The sequence below is a fragment of the Carica papaya genome, chromosome 7 (genome assembly GCF_054855325.1).
Source record: "Carica papaya isolate Zhongbai chromosome 7, ASM5485532v1, whole genome shotgun sequence".
NCBI classification, from domain to species: domain Eukaryota; kingdom Viridiplantae; phylum Streptophyta; class Magnoliopsida; order Brassicales; family Caricaceae; genus Carica; species Carica papaya.
The window spans coordinates 27,870,903-27,895,007 of NC_142315.1; the positions used below are offsets into that span (position 1 = coordinate 27,870,903).

Genomic DNA, 24,105 nt, shown 5'->3' on the forward strand with positions numbered 1-24,105 from the left:
TAATAATGTACCATAAAATATTTGTATAAATAAATTATTTTTTATACTTTTTAGAAAAAAAAACACTTATTTTACAATCAATATATGATTTAAACCAATAACAGCTTATTCACAAAATATCATAATTTAATTATTCTTTAACTAATTTTAAATATTATCTATACACACACACGCGTATAATTACTGTTATTTATCTATAATTTAAAAACAAAATAATTTTAAAATTTGTAAAATATTATACATAACTAATGAAATTTTTATTGTTAAAATAAATAATGTAAAAATTAAATAAAATAACAAGGTAAATTATTACAATTTAGAATAGTCAATGTAAGATGTAAGAACTCAGAAGCTCCAAGTCTGCGTTGGTAAATAAATAATAATAATATATATATATATATTTTTTTCGGCGACGTTCGTTGTAGTAGTGGAATTTATAAATTTGAACTGGAAGCATTAAAATCAAATGTGAAAACCAGCGTTGGCGGCTCAGCGGCTGCAATAGTAAAATTCATATTTCCAGACTTCACATTTCTCTGATTTCTCAGCTGTCAGGAAACCCTAGCTAGTCACGCTTCCTTTCCGTTTCTCCCGCGAAAGCCAACGAGGAAACAAATGTATAGACATCGAATCGTATGCAGAGCTAAACTCCTGTAGCCATGGCTTCCATTCGCAGGCTGCTTTTTCTCCGCTTTCACCTCAACGTATCTTTCTCTGTATATATGTGTTAGTGAATTTGTACTGTTGTCGCTCATCTTGTTCATCAACGATCTTACAGTTACATGTTTCTTCATTTCAGAAGACGCATTTCTCTCCTAGAGGAGTTGAAGAAGGTTCGTTTCGTCTCCACGCTACATAGACATGAACTCACGGATTTTGGTGCACTATGTGCAAGAAGTTGTCGCTGAAATGAATAATTAATAATCTATTTGGTTAAATAATTATAGTTCATTACTGGTAATTCATGGAGCTAATTATCAACTATGATACATGTGTACCTGGTTATGTGTAAGTGTCTCAAAAACTTCCGTTAAATTGCTAATAAGCTGATAATTTGTTCGAATTCAGGTTACGGAAGAGGCTCTCGAGACTACCATGCAATCGCACCGGCTGCGCAAACAGTTTCCAGGTTGGAAGAGGAATGCAAGGGAGCTGAGGGAATAAATTTGGCTGTTGACGATGATATTGCAAAAATTCAGCGCGAGTTTGATGATGCAAAACGGAGTTTTCTAAGGATTCCCGAGACTCTCCAGGGAAGGCCTAAGATGAATCCTCAAGGTTTGCCTCCTTTCGTCCTTGGTCTTTAATTTGTGCGTGTACGTGTTTGCTGAATGCAGTTTCGTCGTTGCTAAAACTCTTGATTGGTTGTTATTGACAGGAATATATGTCATTAAGAATCTGAGGTTGGATAATATTCAAGTTTATGGATTTGACTATGACTACACCTTGGCACACTACTCTTCTGATTTGCAGAGTTTGATATATGATCTTGCAAAGGAGTACATGGTTAATGAGGTTAGTTTAGGCTGCTTGTGGTCATGTTTTTACATTACTGATCCATTATGTGGTACTGTTTTCTAATTGCTGTTACGTACTTGATTTATGTTGGAATTGCAGTTTAAGTATCCAGAAGTTTGCATGCAATTTAAGTATGATCCAACTTTCCCTATCAGAGGACTATACTATGATAAGCAAAGAGGCTGTTTGTTGAAGTTGGATTTCTTTGGTTCAATTGAGCCAGATGGATGCTATTTTGGTCGTAGGAAGGTATTCTTTACATTTTTTATGATGTACATTTCCTGCTAAGTTTCTGATCCTTAAGACATTTTCTTTAGTCTATTACAATGGTTCTCAAGATTTTTTTATTGATAAGCCATAAGTTTATGCTTGGGAAAGCAGAAAATTTAATAGTGCTTCAGTGGATGAGTTCAGTTTTTTTTTTTCCTTTTTAAGTGTGGATACTCTGACATAATAGATACTGCTATCAGTAGGTTTATTTGAGGAACATAGTTAAGACAACATCTGGAGATACATGGCATGAAGTCATGAACATTTTTATTTAAGGATGTTGGAAGATTCTTCCTAATGTTGGTTTTAAGCTCCATAATGGATCTACCACTAAAAATGAATAGATAAATGTAATAAAAATAAATTTCTGTTGGAACATGGTTGGCAGTGGTATGACCGTGAGGCAATGTTAGAGATGTTTCTCTTCTCATAAAAGGTGCTGTATTTTAGAAAGTACGCCTATTTCTATTATAGCAAGCTTTATCTCACTATTTCCCTCTTTCTGTCAGTGTTTGTCCATAAGAAGTTAATCCAAATAACTCAAGCACTGAAAGCAAACCACAAACATAATAGACTATAGTCATCTATTTAACAATCAATAATAAGTTCACAACTATGATCTGGCCTTTTTTAAAAAAAAAAAAAATTTGATTGCTCTGTGATTTATATCTAAATGGATTATTTGGTCATCATATATTTTATGTTACAGCTTAGTCGAAATGAGATAGAAGAGATATATGGTACACGACACATTGGTCGTGATCAAGCACGTGGCCTTGTGGGCTTGATGGATTTCTTTTGCTTTAGTGAGGTTCGTTTCATTACCATTACTTTTTTTTTATTTGTACTACCTGTTGCAATTTGATGGCTAAAATTTTCAATATATCAATTTTCTTAATGTGGCTTATAGAAAGGAATAAATCAGTTTACAGACCACATGAACCGTTAATAAAATTTTAGGAATGTAAGATGGATACAAAGAAAAGAGTTTAAGTGAAAAACATACTTGCTCATTGTTAAGGATGAGAACAAAATGCCACTAAACTGATGTCCTACCTCTTGAGATTTGAGTTCATGATCTTCTCGATGGGCCAGTATGCCTCTCCTTCTTTCTTCCTTGAGTTATTTTAGGTTTCCATATTGCATGGCTATATTCCTTATTTGCTTCAATGTCATGATGGCATGTATTCATTTTTGCTTTGCAGTCATGTCTAATTGCGGACATGGTGCAATATTTTGTTGATGCTAAGCTGGAGTTTGATTCCTGCTACATTTACCAAGATGTCAATCATGCAATTCAGCATGTTCATCGCAGTGGCTTGGTTCACAGGGGAATTCTTTCTGACCCTCATAGGTACCTAGTTAAAAATGTGAGTCTTAACTTTTTGCAAATTTGTTCTATGAGTGGCTTTAAATTCTGTTCAGCATCAATCTCCTTCACCAAATGAAAAATTTTGGCTTGACCTTAGGTATATTTATTTGCCAGGGTCAGCTTTTACGATTTCTCAGAATGTTAAGGGAGAAAGGGAAGAAACTTTTCTTACTGACTAACTCCCCACATAATTTTGTGGATGGAGGAATGCGCTTTATAATGGAGGTAATTAAATTGCCTGGGAATGCCATCATAACCCTTCTCTATTGATATCTTCTGTTGAATTTGGAAATTTCTAGACTATTCTAGTTGATATCTTGTTCCTATTTGCTTATACGTGCCAGTTTGGTCTATTTTCTCCTTTTAGAACCTTGTATAAGACAGGAATATTTTTTTCTAACCTTGAAAGTATAGATTATCAGTGTTCTTCCATTGTTATTATGTGTTTAGTTGGCACCTCCTTTTCTTTGTAAAAAGAATTTTATATTTGTACGTGGTTTCCTAGATTATATCATATGTGAACTGTTATTTTTCATAATGCATTGGAGGCTCTTCTAATTCATATATATGTGTGTCTCATTGTGTGTGTTTGTCTGATGGTTATTGTGCATCCTCAGTGTTCTGCTAAATCAGGTTTTGGGAGAGGTGGTTGCACATATATTTCTTCCAGTTAGTTCTCTTGCATGAATTAGCTGCTACCAAGGCTTGAATCGTATCTGCTGGAATGATAAGTCTATTGTCTTTCTCATCAGTTAGAATACGTAACTGTGTTGAGACAGGAAGAAAAGACAATAAGTGTTCCACTCTTTGTTTGTCTGCCTGCATGTTTGTTCTTGGAATTATACGGTATGCTGTCATTTCTAGTACCTCAATATCTTTGATCTTCAATGTGAAATGACAGTGATCTAAAGGCAGCAACAATGAAAATATGGTTACATAATGCGATTGAAGTCCCTGAATTCTTTGAAGGCTTATGCTTCCTAGGGCCTTCTATATTATGAATTACAAATTTCTTGGAAATGATGCTGGAAATTTATTGCAAGTCCAATGGAAATTATTTTGGGAAGCAATTCTCATTTAAGATCAGAGGTCTGAGGGTTGGTAGGAAAAACACAATTGCACAAATGTACATTTAAATTGTTTTGGAGATCGGTTGCTGGAGAGTTAAATGGTCATCGCTTCATCCTCAACTTCAGATCTGAACATCCTTCTATGAAGTGCTAATTTCATGCTTCCAGATTGTGGCTTTACTTCCTCTTAGTTATTTTATCATCAGTTTGAATAGCATTTGTGATTTTTCTTTTGGGTTATTGTCATTAAATTTTAATCTTAAAAAAAATATCAAGTATTGTGTTAATGATGGTCATGTTTCTAAGATAGTTTGTACTTGTTCATTAGGAGTCCATGGGTGACAGGGACTCGTGGAGGGACCTTTTTGATGTTGTGATTGCTAAAGCAAATAAGCCAGAGTTTTACACGTCTGAGCATCCATTCCGGTTTGTCTGTAAACTTGTTAAGTTCTTTATTTATTTTCTTGATATGTTTTAAGATAAACTTTTTAATGTTTTAAAAATAGCATTTGCTACCTTCACGAATCATGATGATTCTTAATTGCATTGTTCTTTCTAAAATTTTATATTCTAAAGGATTTTCTCTCAAGACGGTATTATAAAGGACTATTGAAGTGTGGAGAATGAAGTATGAATTTTGTTGAATAATAGAATTCTATAGATATAGGTTTCTATGGACAATAAAAGGAAACATTATTAATTTTATGAGAGGAGGAGTGTATTACTAATATATCCTTTACCCTACTTAACATACAATTACATTTTCCAACCAGTACACTTTCTAACACTTCCATTCAAACTAATGAATAAATATTATCCATTCATAGCTTTTCAATAATAGTTTGAAACCCAGAATTACTTAATTACTTGGTCAATACATTCGCAAGTTGTAGTTTAGTGGACATGTATGATGTGTATATCAATACGCTGTTCAGATTTTTCCTAATAATGTTGATCAACTTCAATATATTTTGTCCTATCATGTTATATAAGATTGTAAGTAATATTAATTGTTGACTTATATCACAATAGAGTCTCATAGGTCTATTTTCTGAATTTTCAAGTCTTCCAAAATCATCTTTTACCATAGTAGTTCACACATCATTTTGGTCATAACCTAAAACTTTGACTCGGTACTAGATTGGGATACGACATTTTGCTTTTTATTTCTTTGAAGTAACTAGGTTTCCTTTGAAAAATGTGCAGTTCAAGATGTAGACCTTATTTAAAAAAAAAAAAACAAATTGAGATGCAAACCTCCTATCAATTAATGAACTTGTTTATTCAATATGAATCTATGTTTCTAGGAGCAGTCTATTGTTTTTCTTGAACATAATTCCTTTTTCTCAAGTACCTTTTAGTGAAGTATCTTATAAGCGACTTGCAAATATACTTTCTTGGGTCTGTGTATGAATTGATTCACTACACTTATTGCAAATGCAATGTCTGGCTTTGTATGTGATAAGTATATTAACTTTTCCAGTAGCTTTTGATACATTTCCTTCTTCACCTCGGATTCTTCCTCTACAAGTCCCAATATGTGATTGAGATTAATTAGTGTATTGGCAGATTTGCATGCTAGCTTGCTATTTTTGTTCAAAAGATGTAGAATGTATTTTTGTTGAGATATAAATATACTGGACTTAAAAATAGGCCACCTCTATTCCGAGAAAGTATTTTAATCTTTCAAACTCTTTAATTTCAAATTCCTTAGCTAGGCATTGTTTGAGGACCATCTTCTCTCCTTCATCATTACCTGTGACAATTACATCATCTACATATATCAGTAGGATTGTATGTAACGGCCCCGGAAATATTAAAATGAAATGAGTATTTAAATATATCAAATGCGGAAGCGAGATCAAAATTTCAGTTAACATCCCTTACACGAAAAAACCAAAAACGTACTTAAAATACAAAAGATTAAACTAACTAAGAGAGAAACTCGAAAATAAAACTATGAGTATGACTACAGAGTCTCTAGGCATCCCCTTCGTCGTCCTCCTGCGGAACGGGCTCGGGAACCATGTCTTCCTGATCTGAAATGGTTAAATAAGGAGTGAGCTACACTAGCCCAGTAAGAACATCACGATATCTCACCGTCACGGAGGTAAAGGTGGGTAGAAAAACACAAAAGACCAATGGAGCATAATTTACAATAAACTCGTTTATTAACATGAAAACCTTTACCCTCCACTTACCTCGGTGGAATTTATGAAAACAATATAAGAAAAACAATAACATTATCATAATCATTGAATAATATAAACTGTAAAACATAACACTTATCACGCCCCTTGAAATTTCAATCATTGTACAACATATCTTTTTCTCATTTACCAGCCTACTAGTATCCGTGGGGGTCCATAGGGGTTCCGCTACCCGTTAACCTTTAACATTCATAATCAGTTTCCAGGGCCGTCCCCATACCCCGTCCGGTATGGGCGCCAAAACCATGAACCTCAATACCCCGTCCGGTATGAGGGTGAAACGGGCCGTCCCCATACCCCGTCCGGTATGGGCGCCAAAACCATAAACCTCAATACCCCGTCCGGTATGAGGGTGAAACGGGCCGTCCCCATACCCCGTCCGGTATGGGCGCCAAAACCATAAGATCTCCATACCCCGTCCGGCATGTGAGACCACAATCCCGGTAGGGTTCCCTACGGACCTGGTCCGTCCACCATCTCCCAGGATATCTAGTTAGGCTGACCCCCATAATACAATTATCAGTCTACACAATCTTTCATTTTCCTTTTCCTCAGTCAGCATCATCAATTCACATACAAACAAGCAAAACAGTAATTCATGCCGAACAGACAACATACAGTATCAGTTTTTCAGTCATTCAACCCATGATTAATAAAAACGTAGTATATGCACACAAATCTGTAAAATGAACACATCAAACCTCATTTTGCATTTAAAGCTGTAAACAGGCCAAATAACAGTAAATCACCAATCACACTAGACTCGGGCTCCATTAGCCACCTTAAGCAATTTCACACATTCGTTAATTCAAGAAATACCGTTTTATCATTTTGAACTTTAATACCGTGATAGGAAATAGGGTGAGGGGTCCTTACTTGTTTTCGAGATCCGAATACGATTCACAGTGCGCCTGCAGGCTGTCCCTAATTTTCCCTGAATTTTTCTCGGGGAACTGAAACACACTAACAGTACCTGCACGTGTTCCAAAAAAAATTCCAAATTAAGCCCAGGGCCTCTTTCGGCCCAAATCGCAACTCCGGCACGGCGGCTCCGCCGTGCTCCGGCGACGGCGCCGCCGCTGGCGGCGGCGAGTCACCTCGGGTTGACTGTTTTCGGCCGTTTCCGGCCGAATTCGGCCACACTCGCATTGGTCCTTGTCAGAAAACAACCCTAGGGCCCTCGGGGGCCAAAAAATCACGGAAAAACGGAGCTTACCGGTGGCGGCGCTCTCGGGTGCAGCGGCTCTCCGGCGAGGTTCGTGTTTTGGTGATTCGGCTCCGGTCAACCTGTAGAGAAAAGAATGGTGATCACGGTGATATAAAAATTGCATCGAACGGAGGCCGGGAAGGGCCTCGTCGGAGGCAAAAACCGAGAGGGGGCGCGGCGGCGCCGCTGGGCTTCGGCCGCGTATTCCGGCCGTTTGGCCGGGATTTCGGCTTCGATTTGGCCATAGGAGGAATCAGTGGGGAAAAACGAGTCGGGGGTATGAAATTTACCTCGATCGGCGGTCGGAAATTTCCCCGGTGCGGCAGCGAGCGGCGGCGGGTGGCGGCGGTCGGCCTCTGGTTCGTCTTCTCCGGCGAGCGGCTGGCGGCTAGGGTTTGTGGTCTGGTGTGGGGGTTCTATTTATAACCCCTTGCCTTTTGATCACAGCCGTTCATTTTGTTTTAATCTGGGCCGTTCGTTTTTGATTGAATCTGGGCCGTCCGTGCGATTGAATCTGGGCCGTCCGATCGCGTGATTGATCTGGGCCGTCGGATCGCACCCACGCGGATCGCCAACGTGGCTCCTTTCGGAGTGACGCGATCTTGCCACGTGGCAGGCCCTGGTTGGCCGGGACTGCTGACGTGGCTGCTGACGCGGCTGCTGACGTGGCCCCCCCCTTTTTTTTTTTTTTTTTTTTTTTTTTTTTTTTTTTTTTTTTTTCCTCCTCCTTTCCGGGTGCTACAACTCTCCCCCCCATAAAGAAATTTGGTCCCCAAATTTGCCTCATTACTCTTGATCAAACAGATGAGGATATTGGGCCCTAAATTCTGATTCCAGCTCCCAAGTCGCCTCCCTAGGTGTGTGGTTCTGCCACAAGACTTTTACAAATGATATTTCCCGGTTACGGAGTATTCTGCTTTCTCGGTCTGTGATACTGACCGGTACTTCTTCATAAGACAAGTCCTCTCGGAGTGAAAGTGGTTCATGAGCCACGACATGAGAAGGGTCCGGATTGTACTTGCGCAGCATGGATACATGAAACACATTGTGGACCCGGGAGAGCTCAGGGGGCAGTGCAAGTCTGTAGGCAGTGGTACCAATCTTATCTAAGATTTCAAAGGGTCCAATGTATCTGGGGTTTAATTTTCCCCTTCTGCCGAACCTACTAATTCCCTTGAAGGGGGTGACTTTAAGAAACACACGGTCACCTTTCTCAAAGGCCAGGTCTCTCCTCCGGGTATCAGCATAGCTCTTTTGCCTACTCTGAGCTGTCTGGATGTTCTTCTTGATCTTAACTATCTTGGACGTGGTTTCTTCTACCAAATCCGGGCCAAACAATCTTCTATCACCCACTTCCTCCCAACAAATCGGTGACCTGCACGGACGCCCGTATAGCGCCTCGTATGGGGCCATGCCGATGCTTGCTTGGTAACTGTTGTTGTAGGCAAACTCTATCAGGGGTAGGTGGTCGTCCCAATGGCCTCCGGAGTCAAGGACACAAGCTCGGAGCATATCCTCCAGCGTACGGATTGTCCTCTCTGATTGTCCATCGGTTTGGGGGTGGAAGGCAGTACTAAGGGACAGCTTTGTTCCCATAGCTTGCTGGAAACTATTCCAGAACCGAGAAGTGAATCTGGGATCCCTGTCGGACACCACTGTTACCGGGACCCCATGCAGTCTGACTATTTCCCGGACATACATTCTTGCCAACTTGTCCAACGAATCAGTCATTCTGATGGCCAGGAAGTGGGAAGACTTAGTGAGTCGATCAACAATTACCCATATGGCATCGTGTCCCGATCGTGCCTTGGGTAGTCCCGATACGAAGTCCATGGTGATGTGTTCCCACTTCCATTCTGGAATCGGTAAAGGCTGAAGCAACCCCCCTGGGCGTTGATGTTCTGCTTTGACCTGCTGACATACCAAGCACTTAGATACAAAGTCGGCTATATCTCTCTTCATCCCATTCCACCAGAATCGGGGTCGCATAGTTTGGTACATTTTTGTACTTCCTGGATGCATGGCGAACCTTGAACTATGGGACTCTGTCATGATGTCTCTTTTTAATTCATTGTCGTCTGGGACACACATTCTGTCCTTGAAACGAATCAATCCGTCGGCGGAGATCTGAAAGTCTGAGTTCACTCCTTGTTCTGCATCCTTCTTGCGGTTTACTAGGGCGGGGTCGACTGACTGGGCTTCCTTTATTCTTTGGATTAACTCGGGTTGGACTGCTAGGTGGCTCAAACATGTGGCCCTCTTCAGATCTTGCAGTCGAACCTGCTGCGTAGCCCCAATGGACCTGCATTCCGAAACCATCAGATGGGCTAGGGTGCCTGCACTCTTCCTACTGAGGGCATCGGCTACTACGTTGCCCTTACCTGGATGGTATAGGATGTCACAATCATAGTCCTTGAGGAGTTCCATCCACCTTCTCTGACGCATGTTGAGATCCTTCTGAGTGAAGATGTGCTTCAAGCTCTTATGATCGGTGTAGATCTGAAAGGTCTCTCCATACAAATAATGGCGCCAGATTTTCAAGGCGTGTATGATTGCGGCAAGCTCCAAGTCATGGGTAGGATAGTTCTTCTCATGATTCTTTAGCTGTCTAGACCCATATGCTATAACCTTTCCATGCTGCATCAGGACACAACCCAGGCCCAGATAGGAGGCATCACTATAGACTGTATACCCTCCTGATCCACTCGGTAGAGCCAGCACGGGTGCAGTAGTCAGTCGCTTCTTCAATTCTGAAAAACTCCTTTCGCAGTTCTCATTCCAATCAAACTTTGCATTCTTCTTTGTGAGTCGGGTTAGAGGGGCCGCTAGACTGGAGAACCCTTCGACAAACCGGCGGTAATAACCCGCCATCCCTAGGAAACTGCGAATTTCCTTAACTGTTGTCAGCCTTTTCCAACCAAGTACCGCTTCAACCTTTTCGGGGTTCACCGACACCCCTTCCTTCGATATAACATGTCCTAGGAAGGCGGTTTGCTCGAGCCAAAATCCACATTTGCTCAACTTTGCATACAACTTCTTTTCCCTGAGTACCTGGAGGACTTGGGCAAGATGATGAGCATGTTCTTCTCTACTTTTTGAGTAGACTAAGATATCATCGATGAACACGATGACAAATTTATCCAGAAACTCTCTGAAGATTCTGTTCATTAGATCCATAAAGATGGCCGGGGCGTTGGTTAGCCCAAACGGCATAACTAGGAACTCATAGTGTCCGTACCTGGTTCGGAATGCCGTCTTGGGGATGTCTTCTGCTCTCACTTTTACCTGATGGTAACCTGACCGTAGATCTATTTTAGAAAAGACCTGTGCACCCTGCAACTGATCGAAAAGGTCATCAATCCGGGGGAGAGGATACTTGTTTTTAATTGTTACCTTGTTAATCCTTCTATAATCAATACACAGCCTCAACGTCCCATCTCCTTTCCTTGCAAAAGTAACCCCGGCACCCCATGGGGAAATGCTGTGTCTAATGAAGCCACTGTTTTGTAGCTCAGTGATTTGTTTCCTTAGCTCTTCCATCTCGATGCGGCTCATTCGGTAAGGAGCTACCGAGATGGGTTGGGTTCCTGGCTGTAAGTCTATGGTGAACTCGACCTCTCTGTCCCCTGGTAGACCGGGCAGTTCATCCGGAAATACGTCTGGAAAGTCTCGGACTACTGGAATCTCTTGGATACAAACTTCCTTCTTGGGTTTACCTAGTTAGGGAAAATACAATATCAACGCACTGGGAATTAAGAAGAAAAGAATTTGTCATTAGGGAGAATCAGTACCGAATAATTTTATTAACTTGTAAATGGCTCCTCGTTGGGAGGATTAAATACAATCTTTTTATTAAAGCAGTCTATGGTGGCGTGATACGCCGCCAGCCAATCCATTCCTAGGATTACATCAAAATCTCCTGTGTCTAACCCTATCAGGTCTACCCTCAATTTCCTATCTGCTATCTCCACGGCACATGCCCTGTAGACAACCTCTCCTAGTAATGTCTCCCCCCCAGCGGTAGATACAAACAATAATGAATCAAGTCTATCAGGTGATACACAAATTTTGGAAGCAAGAACATGTGAAATAAAAGAATGTGATGCACCAGTATCAAACAAAATATGAGCAATGTGGCCAGAGATAGTATACATACCATGTACCACGTCCGGGTCTGCATCGGCATCCTTCTGGGTAAGGTTGTAAACTCTGCCCTGGATTGGAGGCCTCCCTTGATTCTAGTTCCTAGGACACTCCCTCGCATAGTGCTGGGCACTGCCGCATATGCGACAGGTGTTGTTGAGGCGGTAGCAGGGTCGGTCCCCATGATCCCTGCCGCAGTACTGGCAGATCTTCCCACGAGCTGCCCCCATAGCCTGAGGAGGGCCCTGAGCGGCAGGCCTGGGTCTCTTGCTGGGTTGGACAGGCATGGTAGGCGCTGGCCTGCGGAGCGGGGCTGAAGGTCGGGAACTTCCCGCTAGCTGAGGGCGGGTGTCGAAGCTCCTTTCTATGATCTGCGCCTTTGCTAGGACTGCCGAATATGTCTCGAGCTCCATCACCAACAAGTGCTGTCTGATCGCCGGGCGGAGACCCCACTGGAATTTCCTGGCCTTTCGGCCCTCATCCAACAATGTCTCCGGGGCATGTCGGCCCAGCTCCAGGAACTTGCGGGCATATTCCGACACTGTCATATTACCCTGGACCAACTGAGCAAATTCCATTTCCTTTAAATGTTGGATGTGTTTAGGGAGATACTCCGCATGGAAAGCCGCTAGGAACTGCTCCCAAGTAACTGGTACAGGCAGGGTGGCCCGCTTGAGCTCCCACCAGCGTACTGCTTCCCCTACCAGCATGTAGGAGGCAATGGCAGCCCTCTGCTCAGGAATTACTCCCAAGGTCTCAAAGGCTCTCTCAGTCTCCGCCAGCCAGTATTGGGCCTCTTCGAAAGAGGATCCCCCTGAAAAAGTAGAAGGGTTCAGTCTCCTGTACCTCTCTATGAAGCCGGGGTCGATCAAGGAGGGAGCGGGGTCCCGAGGTAAAGGAACTGGGGCCGGCTGAGGGTGAACTGGGGGACCCTGTGGTGGCGCCTGCTGATGGGGTGGGGGCACTGGAATATGCTGTGGCGGTACCTGTTGGTACTGTGGCTGTGGTACCGGGTCGTACCGCGGCTGTGGTGCCGGGTGGTACTGTGGAGGAACAGGCTCCTGCCGGGGTGGCTCGGGATCAGCCTGCTGTAACGGGGGCTCAACCTGCGCTAGCGGAGGAGGTCCGGGTAACTCCCTTCTCTCCTATTGTCTTCGCTGGGCAGCTACGAGAGCTTCCACCATCTCATATAATCTGTCCAAATCCTCCCGAAGTGAATTATCTTGTGCCGCTCGGTTTAGTGGGGGCCTTCCTCTCCTCATTTCTGTGTACCTGCATTTACAAGGAATGGTTGAGTAACGACCCATCGGTGAGTATTTTTTTTTTTTTTTTGAAGGACTATAGTGTAAGGGATGGGTCCGAGGAAACGCGGCTCTGATACCAACTGTAACGGCCCCGGAAATATTAAAATGAAATGAGTATTTAAATATATCAAATGCGGAAGCGAGATCAAAATTTCAGTTAACATCCCTTACACGAAAAAACCAAAAACGTACTTAAAATACAAAAGATTAAACTAACTAAGAGAGAAACTCGAAAATAAAACTATGAGTATGACTACAGAGTCTCTAGGCATCCCCTTCGTCGTCCTCCTGCGGAACGGGCTCGGGAACCATGTCTTCCTGATCTGAAATGGTTAAATAAGGAGTGAGCTACACTAGCCCAGTAAGAACATCACGATATCTCACCGTCACGGAGGTAAAGGTGGGTAGAAAAACACAAAAGACCAATGGAGCATAATTTACAATAAACTCGTTTATTAACATGAAAACCTTTACCCTCCACTTACCTCGGTGGAATTTATGAAAACAATATAAGAAAAACAATAACATTATCATAATCATTGAATAATATAAACTGTAAAACATAACACTTATCACGCCCCTTGAAATTTCAATCATTGTACAACATATCTTTTTCTCATTTACCAGCCTACTAGTATCCGTGGGGGTCCATAGGGGTTCCGCTACCCGTTAACCTTTAACATTCATAATCAGTTTCCAGGGCCGTCCCCATACCCCGTCCGGTATGGGCGCCAAAACCATGAACCTCAATACCCCGTCCGGTATGAGGGTGAAACGGGCCGTCCCCATACCCCGTCCGGTATGGGCGCCAAAACCATAAACCTCAATACCCCGTCCGGTATGAGGGTGAAACGGGCCGTCCCCATACCCCGTCCGGTATGGGCGCCAAAACCATAAGATCTCCATACCCCGTCCGGCATGTGAGACCACAATCCCGGTAGGGTTCCCTACGGACCTGGTCCGTCCACCATCTCCCAGGATATCTAGTTAGGCTGACCCCCATAATACAATTATCAGTCTACACAATCTTTCATTTTCCTTTTCCTCAGTCAGCATCATCAATTCACATACAAACAAGCAAAACAGTAATTCATGCCGAACAGACAACATACAGTATCAGTTTTTCAGTCATTCAACCCATGATTAATAAAAACGTAGTATATGCACACAAATCTGTAAAATGAACACATCAAACCTCATTTTGCATTTAAAGCTGTAAACAGGCCAAATAACAGTAAATCACCAATCACACTAGACTCGGGCTCCATTAGCCACCTTAAGCAATTTCACACATTCGTTAATTCAAGAAATACCGTTTTATCATTTTGAACTTTAATACCGTGATAGGAAATAGGGTGAGGGGTCCTTACTTGTTTTCGAGATCCGAATACGATTCACAGTGCGCCTGCAGGCTGTCCCTAATTTTCCCTGAATTTTTCTCGGGGAACTGAAACACACTAACAGTACCTGCACGTGTTCCAAAAAAAATTCCAAATTAAGCCCAGGGCCTCTTTCGGCCCAAATCGCAACTCCGGCACGGCGGCTCCGCCGTGCTCCGGCGACGGCGCCGCCGCTGGCGGCGGCGAGTCACCTCGGGTTGACTGTTTTCGGCCGTTTCCGGCCGAATTCGGCCACACTCGCATTGGTCCTTGTCAGAAAACAACCCTAGGGCCCTCGGGGGCCAAAAAATCACGGAAAAACGGAGCTTACCGGTGGCGGCGCTCTCGGGTGCAGCGGCTCTCCGGCGAGGTTCGTGTTTTGGTGATTCGGCTCCGGTCAACCTGTAGAGAAAAGAATGGTGATCACGGTGATATAAAAATTGCATCGAACGGAGGCCGGGAAGGGCCTCGTCGGAGGCAAAAACCGAGAGGGGGCGCGGCGGCGCCGCTGGGCTTCGGCCGCGTATTCCGGCCGTTTGGCCGGGATTTCGGCTTCGATTTGGCCATAGGAGGAATCAGTGGGGAAAAACGAGTCGGGGGTATGAAATTTACCTCGATCGGCGGTCGGAAATTTCCCCGGTGCGGCAGCGAGCGGCGGCGGGTGGCGGCGGTCGGCCTCTGGTTCGTCTTCTCCGGCGAGCGGCTGGCGGCTAGGGTTTGTGGTCTGGTGTGGGGGTTCTATTTATAACCCCTTGCCTTTTGATCACAGCCGTCCATTTTGTTTTAATCTGGGCCGTTCGTTTTTGATTGAATCTGGGCCGTCCGTGCGATTGAATCTGGGCCGTCCGATCGCGTGATTGATCTGGGCCGTCGGATCGCACCCACGCGGATCGCCAACGTGGCTCCTTTCGGAGTGACGCGATCTTGCCACGTGGCAGGCCCTGGTTGGCCGGGACTGCTGACGTGGCTGCTGACGCGGCTGCTGACGTGGCCCCCCCCCCTTTTTTTTTTTTTTTTTTTTTTTTTTTTTTTTTTTTTTTTTTTTTTTTTTTTTTTTCCTCCTCCTTTCCGGGTGCTACATTGTAATTCTTACTCCTATTGTTTGATGAACAATGTGTGATCTTTCTGACTCTATCTATAGTTCATAGATAGTATTATTCTAGCAAATCCCTCAAATCATGCTCAGAGAGATTATTTAAGTCCATATAATAACTTTTTTAGTTTGCATACTTTATCATTTTCTTCTCATTTGGAAAATTCAGGGAAAATCTTCCTGTAAATTTCCTCTTATGATTCCCCATGCGGAAAGCATACTTCACACTAAATTGCTGCAATTGTCAGTTGAAATTAGCAAATAGGCTAGTAGGATAAATTCGGTATTCAGTTTTACAATGGTGCATGTCTCTTGATAATCAATCTCGTAAGTTTTAGTATATCCTTTGGCCACCAATCTTGCCTTGTATCTTGATAGTCCCATCAGTTTTATATTTTATAGTAGAGAACCCGTTTATGACCCACAACTCTTTTCCTTTTAGGTAGATCAACTACTTGACAAGTGTAATTTTTTTTCAAGTGTCTACCTTGAAATTAGGTAGATCATAATATTTTCTCATTTCTCATTAGTTAAAACCTCAGATAATGTCGTTGGGATCGATATTTTTTATTGAGCAGGAGAATAGTTTTCAAAAGACACAAAGTTGAAAATTGGATAGATCGAATGTTTAGTGCATTTTATAGTCATTTTTCTAAGTGTAATAGGTTATCAGTATCAAAAGAAGAGTGATTCTCAGGTTCCATCTCACTTCCAGTGCTCAACTCAGAATCTTAAACCTTCTTTGGACTAGAGTTGGAGTTTTTCTTTCTTGAATACACTTGGGTGAAACATGGGTCCTGTACGAGTTGAGGTTTAGACTCATCTTGTAAGGCTTGAGGCTTAACCTAATTTTGTGGGTTCTAATTTTTTGGTGAAATGGTGGGCTAATATTATATACAAAGTGTTTAACAATAGAGGAAGAATGTCAAAAAATGAGTCTCTTGAGTTTCTCTTATCTTCTAGTATAGTCTTCTTTTGAAGATAAAGTTTGTCAAAAAAAAAAAACTCAATCTCAACAAAAGTCAACGTAAGTAAAATTTCTTTATGGATCGGTGGTAGCACTTGTATCCTTTTTGAGTGGATGAATATCTCATAAATACATACTTAATGGTCTTGACTTGAGTTTTCCTCTCGAGAGTTATGTATGTCAACATAAGCAATGCACCCAAGGGCATGAGGGATAAGGTTATTGGTGGCTTGTACTTCAGGAAAGAGTATAGCTAGAACCTCTATCAGATTTCAAAGAGTAGTATTTTAGAAGGTAACCGGCTGATAAGATATGTGGCATTTAAAACGGCTTCCACTTAATAATATTTAGGTACATGGTTTTGAAACAAGAAAACATGTGCGGTAGTCAAAAAGTTGTTTTTTTCTTTTTGCAACTCCATTTTGTTGTGGAGTATGGACATAAGAAGACTCATGGATAATTCATTCCTTTTGAAAGGAGGTTAAAGTCTCGTTGAAGTAATCTTGAACATTATTAGCTCTAAAACATTTAAAAATAGTGCCTCACATATATATATATATAGGTTTTTGTGAACAATATAAGGGAATACTATTACTTACATGAGAAGGGTTTATTATTAATGTATCCTTTACCCTACATATTATAAAATACATTTTCCAACAAATAGACTTTCCAACAGGAAGTATTAAATTGATTGAAAACTGATTACATATGCTGTTAGAATTGGAAATGACTGAAATTGATCTTTGCTTTTTATGATAATCTTTATGTTCCCAGATATCTTATCTGCAAGATAAAATTGTAGGAGACAGAACAAGAAACAAAAATTCTTTCCAGTAACACAAGGGATTTCAGTACTTATTTTAAGTAATTAGCTTTGACTTCTCTTTCTGATAAAGTGATAGTTTGCTGCCTTTCAACTTCTGTTGTCATTCTTTTTAAAAATTGCAATTTCAAACACACAGCTGATGTGAAATTTTTGCTTTTGGTTTGCAGTGAACTATTACTGATTTTTTTTTTGGCTGTGGAAATACTTTGTAGTTGCTATGACACAGAGAAGGATACTTTAGCTTTTACGAAGGTGGACTCATTTCTTCCTGATAAAATCTATTACCAAGGATGTCTTAAATCATTTCTCCAGATTACTAAGTGGCACGGCCCTGAGGTATATCTTGCTTTTATCATAAACTTAAAATTAATTCAGATGGTAAATTTCATCAGCATGTTTGTGAAACTATTAGAATTTCCAGTAGCTTTTATCAGTCTCTCTAATAATTTTCTTGAGGAGTTATTTTCTTGTTTGTTGCATGGTACCCTTACAATTTTTGTCCCCTTTCAGGTGATATACTTTGGGGATCACCTATTTAGTGACCTAAGAGGACCTTCAAAGGCTGGTTGGCGGACTGCGGCCATCATCCATGAATTAGAAGTATGTCTCATGTTTTTCAGTTAAAATGCCTTTGGCACCTATATCCTGACTTGTAGATTGGAGTTTCTTTAAGTTATTTGGATATATTTTTCTTATTTTATTACTATTTATTTGACAGATCTTAAGTCGGCATTTAGGCAGAAGAAAAAATGTGAAGTGCCAACAAAAATTTGCATCAACTCCTAGAGCTTCCCTGTTTTAGGTCCTCTTTGGAGGATCTTGATGTTTCTGATTGCTAAATATATTGGAACCTAGAGTTGAAATTACAAATTTCAAAATTGCATTTTCTTTATTGGTTTCATCCAACCAAAATGAAACATTACTGCCAATAAGATATGTCGGAATTTCTTTGACCCCAGCCTTGTCAACAGTGTTAGATTCTAATGAAAAACCTATGGTGTTAAAAGAGTTGTCCAATAATTGTATAAACTATTGATAGAATATTATACATGATTAAGCCATAAAGCAAAAAGTGACTCTGATATCATGTTAGATTTCTAACCCAAAACCATATAATGTTAGGAAGAGTTGTCCAACAAATATATAAACTGATAGAGACTCATATTGGTAAATGTGGAATTACATCCCTTAACATGCAGAACAGCTGCTTGATTGATTTCTTTGGGAATCCTCTAAAATCTAATTTGCTTGATTAACCTTGACGAATTCAGAATTTTGCAGCAGACTTGATCATACAACCAAGTAGCTAGAGAAACCTGAAACCCATGAAATAGCAACATGCAAATCCTTCTTGCTGCTAAGACCAGCAGTCGTATTTCCAATCATCAAAGCAAACAACCAAACTAGACAGTTATTCTTTGGCAACCTGTTATTTATCTGAAATTTCTGGCCCTTTCTTCCAGCTTTCTTCTTTTTTGCACAGTGATGTTATCTTCTAAAATTTAGTTCTGAATCTGTCCCAGCTATGTGGTTTGTTCACTGCTTTATTACTGGGAAGTCTTTCATTTTCCTGGATCAAATTGTTGTATCCAAGTCTTGGGCAGAGTTACCCTAGAATACAGAAGCATTACTCTTGTTCTATGCATTCTTTATTTGCATGTAGTTGATCAATTTGAATATAGACAATTTAGGAAGCATAGCTTTAAGGTTTTAGATTATGGACGAGCTAAGAATTTCTCTTGAAATTACTTTATAACACTTCACTGATTGAGCTGTATTAGTATCTGCCTAAGTACTTGGATATTGTGCGATTGATTGATGTTGAAATTTCTTGAGCCTGGTACATTGGGCATATTTTAAAATATCATTTGTGCATTTATTATCAATGTTCATTAGTACCCTTGGGGAACGAAAGGGTCCAGAACCAGAAATCTTAAACCTGTCAAATTATTCTCGATACCGTTTAAAAGTTGTTCTATTTCATTCCTTCCAAATTGCCTATAAGCTAGCCGAGGGGGCAAGAGCTAAAATCTTCTCATTATGCTTATCAATTCTGTTGCCTTCTCCAAGTCCATGTTTAATCCTCAACTGACTAGCCATCACCCAGCTTAGACCAAAAAGCTATAAGCAACTGTGTGTAGTTGAAAACAAAAGCACGAAAGAAGAAGAAAATTCCAGATTATTTCTAATATTATGGTGAATTTGCATCAGTAGAGGAGAAAGGTGAAAGTATAAAAATATTGATTGATTAATGGTGTTTGCTAGTTAATTTTTCTTTTACAAATCTTACTACAGCAACTATGGATTAAATCCGTGTTTGGTTAGGATATGCCTGTGGAAGTTTTTCTAGATGATCATTCTGCTTCTTTAAATTTGTTTTGTAGTTGATATGTCTAAATTGTTACTGGAATGTCAAATTAGGTTCTTCTCGTATTGAGTTTTTCAGGTTGTTTTATTACTTGATGCAGAATGAAATACACATACAAAATGAGGATAGTTATCGCTTTGAACAGGTATTTGCTCTTAAACTGATATCTGTTCATTTTTTTCGGTTTTTTATTGGCAATGTTGTAATATGTTCTCCTGTGAATCACTAGTTGACTGGACTATGACTAGGCAAAATTGATAAGGTTTTATATGTTTTTTATATTTTTTTTTAGTCCTTATATTCACGTATTAACATAATTTTTTTAGTCTTTGAATGCATCTTTGCACTAACCTATTCAAGAATTAAACTTAAACCTCCATATGCTATAGTTTGAATTGTATATATCATGTTATTAATTGTAATGATTAGCAATATAAATTCACTTGGATGGGTCTAACTTTATCAGAAGAATAATCTTGCCCTCTAAAAAATTTATATGCAGCTATTTGGTTAATATCTGAAAATTTCATTCTAATTCTTATTGATTAATCAAAACCTGTTGAAAAATTGACCAATTGATGTAACTTAACTGGATAAATGATAGGTTCTGCTAAATAAATATGGTTATAATAACTGACCATAAGCCAGTGGCTTTGTGCTGCATGGTTTAAGTTTATTTATGTCCATGATGTGAATCAATCTGTACTCCTTATTTACGAAGCACTTGGTGAACTTCCAGAATGCACCTTAAGTTTTAAGTATTGAACTTATCTAACCCCATCCTAGAATTGGTTCTCTAGTGAATTGGAGCTCCCTTGATCATTTTATCTTGAGGTCTTCTCTTACATTGACAATTTCCTCGTATCCTTTCTGATTTGCAAAAAAGAAGTATTACCATTTAGTTTTGTAGCAAAGGTTTATTCAATATAAATATTGACCATACTTTGATGGTGTAGAACTTAGCTAAGTTTTTGCTGTGGCCTTGTCCATGAAAGATGATAACTTCAAATCATTTATTTGATCAGTAGGTTTCTTGATACGTTTAATGAATCATCCATTGTCAGACTATAAGTTCCTTCTGGTTGATGATATGCTTGGTTCATTTCCTTTGACTATCCTCTTCACTAATGCAGGCAAAATTTCATATCATACAAGAATTACTTGGTAGGTTGCATGCAATTGTGCCCGATAGTGAGAGAAATGAAGCATACAGGACACTTCTGATTGAGCTAAATAAGGAGAGGCAGAAGGCCCGTCAAGTTATGAAGGGGATGTTTAATAAATCATTTGGGGCCACCTTTGTCACTGACACGGGGCAAGAATCTGCTTTTGCCTATCATATCCATCAATATGCAGATGTATACACCAGTAAGCCGGATAACTTTTTGCTCCACTCCCCTGAAGCTTGGCTTCATGTGCCGTTCGATGTCAAGATCATGCCACATCATATAAAGGTATGTAGAGCTCATTAGTCTTTTTCCTGCTTGGGAGTATTTTTCTTTCATAAGTCATATATAATCTCGACAAAATGAGTTGACTAGTTATGGTAACGATTAGAGGATCTTTTCTTTGTTTTGTTCTGTCATCACAAATCATTTTTGATGCATGACTCTGTGGGGGAATGAGGTGAGAAGAAATTCCATATTGCTCCAATTTTGAGCAGGCTTGGGAAGCTGGAAGTCTGTTATTTGTCTGGTAGCACGTGGACCATCTTCAGTAGAAACACCATTTTCTGAAGAGAAACTAGTTTTTAGTCAAGCCTGGGCCACTATTCCAACTTGCCAATTTCTCCTTCCTGCCCAGACTTTTGCATCCAATTTTTGCCAGCTAAACCTTTTTTATTGCAAAAATCATATATGAGATGATACAACTCCTCTGGAGCTATAATTCCATGCTTCAGAAAAGCATAATCATGATTACACTCTGGTATAGCACCACATATAAATTTTCGCACTGAAGAATTGAACTTCTTTTGTTGGAAAACCATACTGAAGGCAAATATGCCTGCTTTCTTGCCGTATTTTTGTTGCTTCTACAAATAACCAGACTCATGCTTCATGTGATGAACTACCTAGGATTTGGCTCTTGAAATGATAAGATGATGCATACAAAACCAATATCATAGATTGGGTTCGCATCAAAAGAATTTCAATTTAATATGTTTATCCAGGCACCTGGCTTGTTTCTCTGTACGAACAACTTCATAAACTGCTAAGATATTTTTTTTTTCTCCTAAACAGCATCTTTATTTATTTTTTCTTAGATGTAAAATCATTTTGGGGAGAGATGGAAGTATCAGTGGGGCTAGTGCCCAATGTAAACTTCATTGTCATTAAATAGTGAATTTTTAAGCCTTCTATTAGGGAAAAAAAAAGTTAAACTTTTAGCCATGACTCATTAAACACAATTTTCTTCTTTCAGGTCCCCTCGAGCTTGTTCAAAACTCAATAGACGTATTTTTTTAATGGCACTCAACAAACAGGTAGCTTTTGCCAATTTTTGTCGTCATGACGATTAGAGTACTCAATCAACCAATTTTGCAGCATGTGGTATGATAATGCCCCCTTTCTTGTATTACTTTTTCCGCATAGTTGATGTAATAAAATTACTATTCTTCCCGCTTATAGAATAAAAGATTAGCGTCGTTCCCTGTTTTTCTTTACTTTTTGCCCCTTGTTGATTTCCTTTGCTTAATTTGCTCTAGTTTTACAACATGTTTTTTCAAGGGTGTTTGAAATTGTTCGAAGAAATAGATATTCTAATCCAATCATAACAGACAACTTTTTGTTTTAAAAAAATAAATTAGGTGTTTTGATAAATTTTTTTCATTAAAGAATTAGAGATATATATTTATTATGACCATTTTATAATTTAAACTATTATGTTCAGTGTTCATTTCAAGTAGATATCAATAGAGTAATTAAGTAGCTTAGATTAAAGGAAAGGTTTTCAATAATTTAAGAAGTATTTTATTATATCACTAAATAAGAAGATTGGAACAAAGTGCTGGCAGAAAAATAAATCTTCAAGTCCATTGCATCAAGTATTAGATGAGCAAAATAGGTATAACATTATAATAATTTATTAACCATTTCTTACTAATTAAAAAGATTTACAGTATCAAGTAATTAATGATTATACAAAACTACTAAATTATTACGTGGAGAAATGGTACTTTCAGTGCACTGTATGGTAGACACCCTGATTAGGTTGGTAGGAAACAAGGTTTAGCAAATTGCAGCCGCAAGGATGTATACCCTCAACCGTTGCAACCAAAAGCCAGGTAGAGAGACATCTTCGCCATGTTTTATTGCTTTTCTTCGGCATGTCTATCGTCTAATTCATTCATTTACGTTTCTCCTTCTGCCACGTGTTCCGCTGGAATCGCTGATTATAAGGCTGAGTAGGGGTTTCTTCCCCGTAACAAGTAGCTAATGAGTAATGCTTTTTGTCTGCATTTGAGGTATAGTATCCTCTTATTCTTTCTTAATGACTCTCCCTATCATTTACCTCTTTTTAAGTTATTGATTTTTTTGAGCAAGCTAGTATGGATAATTAATTATTTTTTATAGGCTACTAATTCACGTTAAATATTTTCTAACAATTGACTTGTATTAATTTAAAATAATTATTAAAAAACAAAAAATTCTAATTTTATAAATATCAAAAACTATTCCTGATGCTTTTTTTTTTTTTGTCCCAGACTCCCCCCTCTCCTTGGATGCTTTTTCTTTTTTCTCTCTCTCTAAACCCAAATGAAGAAAAGTAATGGGTCTAGAGGGATGCGTCTAATCTCGCTCGAGCATAAAGGAGAAAAGGGATATGTAACAAAGAAAGATGGTTTCACATGTTTGAATCAACTGAAGGTTGTCCAATTTTCCTATATTTCACAGAAAAACAAAATGAAATTAAATAATACCTGTAATACCCTAACTCAATATGAGGCGCAATTTTTATTCATGTCATTTTCATACAATGTGTCCACAAAATATGCATATGCATAACTCAAAAATTTAACATACAACCTAACATCTCATGTGATATATACAGTAGTTATATATACAAAATATAAAATCAAAATTTAGAATTTAACAAAACAAAACGAAAATTTCTAGAATATGAATAAAATATACATGAACATGAACCTTTTCACAAGTAGTACTCGTCCGACAGCGGTTCTGACTCTTCTTTCTCATCTGAAAAATATCATGGTGAATTTTAATGAGTTTTACCAACTCAATAAGTATTTTCATTTTTTCAAACCATATAAGATTTCATGTAAAAACACACAATATGAGACAAATGCAGTAGTAATATTTTCAATGTAAAATTTATTTATTTATTATTTTTACCATTTTCTAACATAGAATTTGTT

General features: G+C 39.5%; 1 protein-coding gene across 4 annotated transcripts; it reads left to right on the forward strand.

Annotated features, from left to right (window-relative positions):
• The first annotated feature begins 415 nt into the window (after positions 1-415).
• Positions 416-22,392, forward strand: LOC110812652 (HAD-superfamily hydrolase, subfamily IG, 5'-nucleotidase). Of its 4 annotated transcripts, none has more exons than XM_088206990.1 (14): positions 417-716; positions 800-833; positions 1,069-1,278; positions 1,379-1,515; positions 1,618-1,767; positions 2,498-2,599; positions 2,994-3,158; positions 3,275-3,385; positions 4,559-4,656; positions 17,575-17,698; positions 17,873-17,962; positions 19,831-19,875; positions 20,864-21,184; positions 22,152-22,392. In XM_088206990.1, exons 1-14 carry the CDS (start codon positions 660-662, stop codon positions 22,179-22,181), a joined length of 1,674 nt encoding a protein of 557 aa, XP_088063116.1. In that variant the 5' UTR covers positions 417-659; the 3' UTR covers positions 22,182-22,392. The 4 variants fall into 4 exon arrangements, with proteins under 4 accessions (XP_088063117.1, XP_088063118.1, XP_088063116.1 ...); XM_088206993.1 differs by having other exon boundaries at positions 417-704; positions 800-957; XM_088206991.1 differs by lacking the exon at positions 3,275-3,385 and having other exon boundaries at positions 416-716.
• The last annotated feature ends 1,713 nt before the right edge of the window (positions 22,393-24,105 follow it).